The 12,358-nt window shown below is 39.7% G+C and overlaps 1 protein-coding gene across 2 annotated transcripts in view; it reads right to left on the reverse strand.

Annotated features, from left to right (window-relative positions):
- Positions 1-5,910: 5,910 nt before the first annotated feature.
- The window catches only part of LOC143018491 (N(4)-(Beta-N-acetylglucosaminyl)-L-asparaginase-like), a 10,548-nt gene continuing 4,100 nt past the window's right edge, over positions 5,911-12,358 (reverse strand). The window contains exons 2-3 of one of the 2 annotated variants that reach the window (XM_076173868.1): positions 11,191-11,351; positions 5,911-7,177 (exon numbers count right to left, since the gene is read on the reverse strand). In XM_076173868.1, coding sequence (XP_076029983.1) covers positions 6,386-7,177; positions 11,191-11,351 — 953 coding nt within the window. In that variant the 3' untranslated portion in view covers positions 5,911-6,385. Of the gene's footprint in view, positions 7,182-11,190; positions 11,352-12,358 lie in introns of both variants that reach the window. The other variant, XM_076173867.1, reaches the window with a different exon arrangement.

Below are 12,358 nucleotides of genomic sequence, written 5' to 3' on the forward strand. Positions count from 1 at the left end.
TCTTATCTGTACTATATTTCCCGAATCTATACATTTCTTCAATTTGTTTCCCTATTTCAGGTTCATCTTCCTGAACTAATTCTAATATATTATTTACTTTTTCTTTTTCCTCCTTGATTTTTGTAGTCCTATTTAGATTATCCTTCTCTTCCATCCCTAATATAATTATACATTTTTGTATCTTCTAAGTCTCTTACTATATTTTCCTTCTGTCTCATCACTTTAATAAATGTGTCTTCAGTTTGTTCTTTCATCTGTTGTTTCACTACATCATTAAATGCAATTTTGTTGCTATCTTGGATTTTTTTCCAACCCTGTGCTTCTTTTGCTAATGACCCTTTATTCTCTTTATTATTCCTCTTTAGTTCCTCATTCTCATCTTTTACTTCTTTTAACTGTCTTTTTAATACTTCTATTTCTTTAGTTAGTTTTTGGTTCACCTTCTCTAATTCTTCCAATTTTTCAACTCTCTGCATGATCTGCGTAAGTTGACCGAACCTATCCTCCCAATGTTTGACAATTTTCTCAATTTTTTCTTCTAGGCTTGCTAATCGGGGAGGGTTAGCTTCCCCCCCTCATTAAATCTATGGAAATTATTATTTTCACCTTCCATTGTGCTGCTCTTACCTATATTTCTAATCTTTACATTTTTGTTAATCCTTTCTTCATCCCCAAAATCCTTCGGGCCTCATTTGTTGACATGGCGTCTGCCTGCCTGGACCAAGTCCTCCCCTTCCTCATTTCCCTCCCCTTCTTTTTCATCACCTTCCCACTATGCCACGAGCTTTCCCCTTCCCTATAAATACAAAAAGGTACTTCTTCAACGTTGAGATCCACAAAAATTTCCCTTCTTTTTCGGAGTTCCAATCTTTGCTGTGAATCCGTCTACGTATGTGTGTGTATATGCATATATGTACATATATATACATATACCAAAGCCTTTTTCTCTTTTACACACACACATATATAATATCTATATTATACATATATGTATATATTATATACATACGTGTTTATATATATATATATACATATACCAAGGGCTTTTTACCCCTCACAAGGGAGGTAGCCAAAGTCAAAAGTATATGAGTAAATCAACTCCCATCCATTTGATCCCCACATACTCAACTCCCATTCACCACCTCTCCCTCCTTTTTTTTTTTTTTCAATCACGACATTGAATTCTGGGGCGCCAAGAGGGAAGGCATCCTTGTTTGAAGTTCTTGGTTTAAGACATGGAATACTAGAAAAACAAGCTGAGATGAAGGCAGTATATTTCTTCTTAGTATACCAAATATTCATGGTCTCTTGTTAGTCTATCCTTCACATACCTTACCCATCCATACAAACTTACCTTGTACTGGGAGGTCTGCTCTATATTATCTTTTGTTTCTACACATATATCATAAGAACATAAGAATAAAGGAGACTGCAAGAGACTATAAGGCCAACACTAGGCAGCTCCGTATCCATCACCACCTGTCATCCCCATTCATAAAGTTGTCTAATCGTTTTTTAAAACAACTGATAGTTTCAGCGCTTACTACATGGTTACTAAGTTTATTCCATGCTTTTTCCTGTTGTCTCTTCTCACTCCTGTTTGTCCAGTATTTCCCAAGTATCTTCCTTGCAGTTGGGAATGCCTGTCTCACATTTCTGTTTTCACATGAGGAGAGAACTCCTCCATGTTTTATTGTGTCTGTGTGGACTGAAAATTCACTGCTGGGTCTCCCATCTTTTATCTTGAACACAACATTGCTAATTTTCCTTATCACCCTATATGGACCCTGGTACATGGGTGTGGTTTCCATTCCTTGCTTGTTCCGAGAGATAACATATACTCTGTCTCCTATGATAATTGGTTTCACTCTTGCTCTCAGCCTATAGTTATCCCTTTCTATCATGGCTGCTTCAAGGAATTCTTTGCACCACATTGTTCAAAGCATTTGTTCACGATGACATTCGTTTCCCGAGACGAATTTTCTACATTACACCAAGGGGTACATTTCTTTGTAAGATAAATGTATGGGAGGATGGGCTCCCTGTGGACTAGCAAAATGTCTGAAGAGTCTCGTAGGACTCTGTGGTATGCGGTGTTGTAAACTAAGACTACAAATGGTAGCATTTGATCCCATCCGGTTTGATTGTCCTAGACAAGGCAGCAGAGGATGCTTTTCATGACCCCATTTACTCGCTTTATTACCTGTCATCCAGGAGGTGCTAAGATGGGAGGGAGGGTGGAGGGGAGTGGAGTGTATTTAGGGATGGAATGGGTGGGAATGATTTTATGCCTTTTTCTTTTTGGCTTCCTCCCTCGTAAGGGGGGAAAAAGCCTTAGTATATGTATGTATTACTTCATACCTGGAGGAGTGATAGAGGGTTATAAAGCAGTTATTCATGTTCATCTTTTTATACACCTGTTTGAATACCTCACTGATGAACTCTCTCCCACTCCTCTATTCATAGTTCACTGCTGCTGTAATCAAAGGTGTACTGGTCTTCCATTCTCTTTGTTGCTGCTTTGAATCCTGCATTTCACTCTGACTCCCAGCAATGTCTGTTACTTGCCCCAACAGTCCAGCCATGTAGGGCAAAGGCCACCACTATGCACCTCCTGGCTCAAGTTCATCTTTTTCCTCCCTCTTTGTAGCAAAGTGAGGATGTCATCCTCAACAGTAAAGGACAACCTTAAGCAAGCAACTAACCAAACATGTATATAATTGATTTAACATAGAATTTACTTGTTGATGCAGTTATATAATATCCATATAAGACTAATTATTAAATGTACCACCAGAGCATCAAATGATGTTACATTGGTAGCATGTGGAACTCACAGGCTGAAGGACTCTGGATCAAGGCTTCATGATGGTCTTTGGTATATGTATGTGTGTATGTTTCAGAGGAGATATCACCAGTAACACTAGAGTTAGTTCAATGGATATGCACTAAAATCTGGTAAATTACACTCCATAACAGCTACTCAAGAAGACTGATAAAATTTTATCTAACTTCTTTTATAGGTCATCTTGTCAGGGCAAATTGGAATAAGGATTGTGAACTTCATTTCATATCTCCAGTTGGCTTATCCTCTCCTTACAACATTCCCCTTTTTTCACTTGGCAATCCAAGGTAAAGAGGCCAACCAGATGACCCCTATGGACCAGATCCATGCAGCATTCTTCTATGATCAAGGAACTCCAGTCAAAGAAATGAGTGCTTACCAAATTTTAATTACACCATCCCTCCTTTCTGCTACTCTTCTGTACCACCTCTCCAGGACAATAGTTGCCTCCAAGTATAGAAGAGCTGTTACATAAACTATTTCCTTTTTGCAGGTTCAAATGAACTGTAGATGATGGATCTTGAGTGATATGATATTGTTCGGTCTGCAAAACTACTCGAGGATTTTGTTGAACTTCTTAGAGTGCATGCACTCTGCTAAGACAACTTATCATCCGTTTCCAATCAATGTATTCAGTAGAATGTCGTTATTACAGCTGAACACCCTGTGTGGTTACAGAGCTTGGCTGGGTGATCAATTCAACAATTCCACAATACATTTACTGACAGTGAGACATGACTATTGTTATACAAAATAAACCCAAATAAAATGCAACGAACAACACATTTGTGTTTCTTCATACACAATTTGCCAAATCAGGTCCAAATTCTATAGCTCCTTTATGACTAAATGGCATTGCACAATATTTTGTTGATACAACACAGATATTTTGGTCAAATTTGTTGGGGCACACCCTCCCCCTGGCCCTGTCTAGGGTTGAGTGCCTTCCCTTCTTGATCTTCTGGTACCGCTACTCCAAACATTGGCATATGTGGACACTGCCTTTTGAGTTTTCATGCAGACTGTTGCAGACCATCACTAAGTTGAGGTCTGAATGGATGCCAGCCCTGCAGCCCCTCCTCAACACACGAAATGATAACAGAATTGGCAAACATTTGACAAAAACAATGTAGAATATACAAAAAGTTTTGAAACGTTTATGTAAGCCTACTGACAAATTCTATTAATACAGTAAATCTGTATAGGTTACTAAACAAATTCACTAAATGTGACATTTATGATAACACTATCTCCAGCACTAAGATGTTAATAACAATAATGTGAAATAAGGACAAGAAAAAGGAGAGGGAGAGGGGGGAGAAAGACCTACGGAGAGAACTTTTATTATTCATTACCAGATCACCTTAAATTAGCACCTTATTAGGTGGCTAGACCCAATTTTTTTCATTTTTCTTCTTCTTCTTCTTCTTCTTGGTTTGTGGGGCTAGTACCTGCTCAGACCTCAACCATACAGGTGGTCCAGAACAGTTCATATATACAGTTTGTTGTCTATGCAATGCCAGTTGTTAGCAGGTTTAGTGGGAGTGGGGAGGAGGGGGAGGAGTAGGATGAAAGGGGGGACAAGGAAGAGGAGTAGGGTAGGGGTGAGAGGTAGAGGGTGCTGTGGTGCTGTAGAGGTAGGGGGAACCCCATCTATCCCTCCTGCTCATTTTTCATTGTTGTATCCTTCTTGCTGCTGCACGGAGATAACAGTAATGGGTACTGGTCCTTCAAAGTCAAATCACTGGCTTCTGATGATATAGGCTGGTGGGAGGGGTGGGCTGGCTGTGACCTTGACCTTTGAGCTTGCAGTTTCTCCTTCTGTAGACAGTGATGGCGTGGAGGTTTGAATGGGAGCGGTAACTCGGATCAATTGGTCATATAATTCATGTACAGCCTTTGACATGAACGTTTGTGGTAGGGTCATCCACCCTTATACACTTCATAATGGCCATAGCCATGGTGGCCATTAACTCCTTCATGCCTTCATTGGCCATGGCAGGTTGGGGAGCCTGGAAAGGGGCCTGGGATAGTACATGTGCACTCGGCTTCTGTTTTTGCACTGTTACTGCCAAGGTATAGGGAAGGGTGGATAACAGCAGACATTCCTTAACTGACATTAGAGGTACCGTGGGAAGTGTGGGGGCAGAGGGCGTATATGCCTCCACTGACATAAGGGGTGGTGGGGGTGGGGGGATGGCTTGTGGTTGACTACTCCATGCTGGTACACTGAATAGTTGCTTATGAGGGGTGGCCTTTACCTAGATTCTCTTCTGGGGGCTGCAATTGGCACTCCATGCCTTGTGTTCTTCCTTGCAATTAGGGCACTTTGGAGTGACCTCCTTCCCTTCCTTGTGCTTACTGAAGTATTCTTCAGACTGGCGAGTGCCAATGTAGACAGAGCATTTGACCTGGTGTCGACAGTGCAATTGATGGTGTCCATACTGTTGTCACCTGAAGCAACAAAGTGGTTCTGAGGCGGGAAGGATGAGCTTGAACTTGCCCCAATACCCCAGGTTCAGCTTTGCAGGGAGCAATCCCTGCATGTCCAGTATGATGTGATTCCGTGCTTCCTTCATCTGGCCAAGACATCTCCCAGCATTTGAAACAATCGGGTACTGCTGCACTTTGCCCAGTGAGAATGGTACAGGATAGCCCACCAACATTACTCTCGTAAGCCTGATAAGAGAGACTTGTTTCCCATTGAGGGGAGTCAACATAAGCTCCTTCTGGAGGCTGGGCCAGACATAGATCAAAGAGGTAACAAAATCCTTTATAAACTCCCCGACCTATCTATATACCAATGGTTTTCCCACCTTATAAGGGAGGTAATCAAGTCAAAAGGCACTTACCCACTTCCACCCATTCCATGCTCATCTTAGCTCCTTGTGGAAGAAGGGTCATCGCTGTCTCCGGGTCACTGCCCTGGATCAGAACCAATGTAGCAGAGCAAGGCTGCTTCACTTAATTGGTAACAGGGAGTATAATCATATACTCCCCAACCTAAACATACTAAATCCCAAGGAACTCCTTACCAAACAAGCTCCCCAAAAGAAACAAGTAACTTCTCTGGACATCTAAATTTTATAGCCTTCACTCCAGTCACATATGAAATCACTCATAATATCTCCTACAAATCTCAATAAAGTCACCAGGGTATTTTAGGAAAATATTGTTCAAAGATAGACATATTGATCATTGCCCATGAAATACAAAATACTAACATTGGTCTTTGCATGTCATCTCAGTGGCCTTCTTTTGTGTGATCATAAGTTTGTGAGGCTGTGTGCTTAGAGGACGATCTGAGGAGTAAATTTCATACTGAAAGAATGACCATTTCGTCCTCTCTGCATGCAAAAAATTCTACTACCTAAAACTTGGAAAAGATATGTAGGATAATTCTAAAAATCAATGTTTTAATATCTAATAATATTTTTTAAATCAAATAATATATATAATCTGGTTTACAGCATTCAATATTCCAAAAGCATAACAATATAACACTAGTTATCATGATTACAAATAACTACCTATTTTTCTTCACCAAGGAGGACTTTCTTTTGAGACTCCACCTGAAGTCTTTACACACGTTACTTTTTCTAGAGTAGTTTGACGAAGGGTTGGATTTGCCACACAATAATGAAACGTGTCCATGCCATGGCATGCAGCCCCATAGTCACCATCAATAGTTGTTGCAACAATGGCACCAGAGAAGTTGGGGTAATATTTTGAGATCCTAATTATAGCTATTTGTGCGGCTTTGTCTGGGGTTAGGCCATAACGCATACCTTCAACAGTGAGCATAGCAGGGGAAAATCGCATCATCACATCACCATCGCCTGTGGCTGCTGCTCCACCAACATATTTGTCTACATAGGCACCACTTCCTGGGATAGGCGAATCCCCAACACGACCAGGCACTTTATGAGATAAACCATTAGTGGATGTACCTCCAGCAATACTACCATCTTCATCAACAGCAATCATACCTATGGTATCATGGTTATGGAGATTAATATTATACCCTTCAGAAACACCTGCATGGTGATATTTCAACATTTCAATGGGGCTGTATGGTCCACAAGAACTCTTAGGATCAGGAGTGACATTTATCCAATAGTTTGGCTGGCACTTATTTTCCTTCCATTTCTTATAACTTTCCATAGATGAACTTGTATTAAGATCTTCTTCTTTGAACCCCATTCTGATGGCAAACTGTGTGGCTTGGTTCCCAACAAGTAGTGTGTGTGAAGTATGCTCCATCACCTTCCTTGCAACTGAAATGGCACTCTTGACTCTTCGAAGATCAGCAACAGCACCAACATCATGTGTCTCCCTGATGAAAGTGAACAGGATATCACATTAGCATAATTCCTCAACTCATAATAGTAACTGTCATCTCGAGTTTCATAGACTAGATCTCTCTAGCCACAATGGTTGGCAAAGGTCCTCAAAGTCTTCCCATAGATCTTTCTGAAAATAAATTTTGGATTATTGCCAGTCTTGTATTAGTGTGGGACAGCTCTTCTGTTTTTGACTTAAAACATTATCTAGTTGTCAGCTGTGTGAGGTCTTCTATCTACCAAAGGCCTCTTCCCCCATATAAGGGAGGTACTCAGCCAAGGGACGTACCCACCACCCATTTGTTTCCCTCTCATTTTAGCTCCTCATGGAAGAAAGGTCATCCCTGTCTCCTGTTCACTGCCCAGGTCAAAACCAATGCAGCAAAGACATAGCACATCCACAGCAGGGCCACTTTATTTACATGGTGACCCTCCTTCTTCATCACCTCATACAGAAAATAGAGAAGGTGAGTAGAAATCCCTTCAAACCAGAGCCCTTACATGCCTAAATGCCACCCCCTTACCCCATCATTTCCAATCTCCACAATTTTTTACTGCCTATTATAGCTACTGACTTGCGAGATGATTAAACAGATTTTAAACATTTTATTCAATGTCCCTATTGCAGAAAGGATATGGGAAAAATATTTCATATTCTGTTGATTCTAACACAAAATTCGTATATTGAGGTAAGATATTAGGGGCTCCTTTGACCTTTTTTTATTATAATTATTTTGTCAGCCTTGTGGGCAGCATGTCCATACTAGAATTGCCACCCCCCCCTAAATGTGCCACTCCAAGGCATATGCACCCCCTCCCCCCATGTGAGGGCCCTGCCACAGACTCTATCAAAACATCATCTGTACACAACCATTCTCCACCCACACCTTCTACCTCCCATGCTCAACCGAATTTCCCATCTTGCTCAAAGCTCCTTTCACCCCCATCTATCCATCTCATTTTTTGTTGTACCCTAAAGTTCACTCCTCCTCTGCTTTCCATATTCATTTTCCTAATCTTTCTTTACTCATTCCTTCCATGTGCTCAAACCTTCCCAATAATCTTTCATCAGTCCTCTCTGCTTGCTCCCTTTCTAACCCCACTCTCCTCCTCATTTCTCACTTCATCCATCCTTGTCACCACCACCATACTCCTCAGACATTTCATTTCACACCCATTCAAACTTCTTTCTGCATCTCTTAAATTCTAAGTGACCTATATAACCCATAATTCTCCCAGATAATGCAAAAATCATGAGAGGAGTGAAAAATGAAGAGGACGGTAGAATGTTGCAAAAAGACCTAGCCTATTTTTTGCACAGAGCCAGGAATGGGAAATGAAGTTCAATACCAAAAAATGCAAAGTACTGGAAATGGGCAATAGTGGCAAAAGGCCATCCTTAAACTATTCCTTGGGAAGTGAACCCATTACAAAAACAAAAAAAGGAGAAAGACAACCAGTTTTCTGATAGACATATCAGCAGGATTGTGGGAGAGACATATGGACTATTATAGAAGATTAAAGTGGCGTTCCATTATATGGATGAAGAGATGATGAAAAAATCATCAAAACCCTGATATGACCAAGATTGGAATATGCATCAGGAATATGGTCCCCACACAGAGTGAAAGATATAAGCAAGATTGAGGTAATACAAAGGGCATCAACCAACCTGGTCCCAGCCTAGCAGTTAAACCATATGAGGAAAGACTAAAAGTACTGGGTCTGCCAACTTTGAAAGATCGAAAATAAAGAGGTGATCTGATTAAAGATGGGAGGGCTTTAAGAGTTCATGGAAGTAAATTAAGAAAGACCACATGTCAAAAGAATGATGAAATACAGTTTTTCATATACATGTATAAATATATGGAATAGCTTAAAGGTGATATAGCCTAAGCTTAAATAAAACATGAGTTCAAATATAAATACAATAATTGGAAATCAAAGTAGATGCGTCTCTTATGAAGATGGATGTGTAGAGTTACAAAAGGTAGATAGTATAGAAAAACCCATTTCCTTTACAAGTAAGAAATTGTCAAAAGTTGAAGTGAACTATTCTCAACTGGTTAAAGAGAAATTAGCTCTTGAGTTTGCTGTTAAAAGATTCAGGTATTTTCTACTTGGCAGATGATTTGTTGCTAGAACAGATTGCAAACCCTTGTTAGGCTTGTTTAGAAGAGAAAAGCAGATTCCTTACAATATTAATGGTTTATAAACCAGGGAAAGAAAATGTAATTACTGTTGCATTGGGTAGATTATCCATGGTTGATGAATTGCAGTCTGGTACACCAGCTGAATATTTAAAACTAGTAAAGATTATTGATTTTGGTGATATTTCTTTTTAAGTGATTAGAAAGATGACCAATAAAGATCATGTATTGGCTCAGTTAAAGAATTGTTTAAAACTGGGATGGTCAAAAGGGCATAATGCCTTAGAATATGCTGCTGTAAAAGGAGAATTGTCTCTGCATAATGATATAATTGTGTAGAAACAGAGTATTGATTCCCATCGATTACATGCACACACTGTAACACAGATAATATTGCAGAAATACTGCAACCATACCTCAACACACTCAACACCTGGCTCACTTCAAACAGACTCAAAATAGCCCTAACCAAATCTACAGCCACACTTCTCATCAACTGGACAGTGGAGCACAAATAGATACCATGCCACTTTATCATTCAAAACAAAAACAGTAATACTACAGTATATAAGCAATGCATAAGTGCAGTGATGAATTATGCAAGCCCCACATGGGCCCCTAATCTCACTAAGACATACCACAACACCCTACAGACCTTACAAAACAAAACCCTATAGACAATTTCAAGCTGCATAAATACAACACCTACTGACCATTTACACCATGAAACAAGTTTTCAAAGTCCAGGATCACCTTGACATGAGAGGCACACATACACCTACCATAGCCTCCACAAACAACACACCCACAGCACTTAGAAAAAAAAAAAACACCCACACACACCAAAAAACATGAAAACAACACACAAATACCTATATCACACACAAATGCTTTCTTCTCTTCCTCCACAACTAACATACACCAGCCTCCAGAAACATATCCATAATTATATTACTCACTGATCTATCAACAAAATACATACATATACCAAAGGCTTTTTCCCCCTTACATGGGAGGGTAGCCAAAAAGAAAAAGGCATAGAAATCACTCCCACCCATTTCATTTCCCATTTATTCCACTCCCCTCCACCCTCCTCCCTATCTTGGCACCTCCTGGATGACAGGTCATCCCTGCATCCTGTCCACTGCCCTGGGTCAGAAGCAGTGTCGCAAGACACAGCACATCCACAGCAGGACCACTTCATAAACTCCGTCCCCTCATGCAGGAAAGGAGAAGATGGGGAGAAATCCCTTTGGGCTGCGTAAAATTATTTCTCATTATTTTTTTTTTATTTGATTGAAGAAAGATATCAACAAACTGAAAGACAATATACTGCTGCATGCCAGACTACATGACATCCATCCCTCAGAATCCTCTCTCCACCGAAAGGACAGAGTTCACCTTGCCAAACTACAGTGCAGCCATCATCAAGCCCTTCTAAGCAACCAGAAAAAGCTGGATGACAACATTGCAGATAACTGTACAAGATGTAACATTTTACCTCATACTATACAACACATTATGGAAGACTGCATTGTACACAATCATGCATGCCAACAACACAACACACTCTATAAGGAATTTATGGGAAAACCTCATTCCAGCCATGGCATTCCTCAGGGAGACAGGACTATTCTGCCAGTCTAGAGAATGACATCATCATACTGTATAAATAACTAATTTACAAGAAAACAAAAATCATAGATATACATCAGACATGGAAAAATAAATTAATACTGAAATCTTAGAAAACAGTCATACTTAAAGCAAGTCTATCTCATAAAAGTAATAAAATTAAATCTCAACACATGTTGCAAGAGACAGTGAGAGAGAAAAAGAAATGAGAATAAACTTGCCCATCCATGATCATTGCATCCAGCGTTGTCTCTCCATTTTCATCAGGATCACCGCCAAAACCCACAGTTCCATCACACTGCAGTTCCTCACATTTGCTGCAGCCAACTTCCACAGCATCCAGTACAGATTTCTTTTTGATATACAAGGTGTCCCAGGCTGAAAAAATGTATAATACTTCATGTTCAATCGATTTTATGCCATAACTATGAATCAATTTGCGGAGTTGAAGTAAAACCTATAGTTCAAGGTAAAAGGTGGAATAAGCCTAAACAGGCCCAATAATTCAATACTTTCCCAAAACACTCTAAATAAAGTGTACATAAAATTAAAGAAATAAATAGATACATAAATAGAACAAAATCACCTCAAAGATTCATAGCAAACACAATTTCATGACAAATTGGGAGGGGTTTTGGATGTGTATTACACCTTTAACTTGTCACTTCAACCAGAACTTTACTTAGCCTCCTATCTAACCTAACCTATGGAGTTCAGAAATAACTAGAATAAATAAAACATACACATTGCACCTGTATGAATGAATGAATGAATGAATTGAAAAAAAAAAATAAAAAAATACTCATTTGCAAATCCTACTAATACCCTCACATTTTTTATTGTGGTGCAGCCCCAGAGGGCTGGCACTATGTCTCCAAACCAGAACCAAGATCCTTATTAGCTTCAATTGCATTTCCTCCACAAACTTGTTGCAAGATGTGGTACCTTTGTTCACACGCGTGCAAACAAAAGTGGTGAAGGAACAACCATTACACTAAAAAAAGCAGTTATTCATACTGCTAAATAGGCCAAAAATAAAGAACTAAAACAAATCTTCTAACTCTCAAAGCACCACCCTACCCATGCATACATCTCTGGATTATGCCTGATGAAAACAGTGAAGTAATCAATAAATTACAATTTCAGAAGAGGTCTGCACATTGTCAATTGGAGGTGGCATTCCATGAACATTTTGTGGCAACTTTGAGCAGGAACAAGTTTAAGGCTTTTCCTCAGATGGGATATACTTTTCATCCAGCATCTGCATACAATTTACAAAAAATAATCAGTGCACTGCAAGTAGTTCTTCAGCTATGACAAGAGTACTCAATAACAGTATGTGTATGGTGTAGTCATTAAACTGGAATAACTACTATGGCCCTGGG

The sequence above is a fragment of the Oratosquilla oratoria genome, chromosome 35 (assembly GCF_046742065.1).
Source record: "Oratosquilla oratoria isolate Oo_2021 chromosome 35, ASM4674206v1, whole genome shotgun sequence".
NCBI classification, from domain to species: Eukaryota; Metazoa; Arthropoda; class Malacostraca; order Stomatopoda; family Squillidae; genus Oratosquilla; species Oratosquilla oratoria.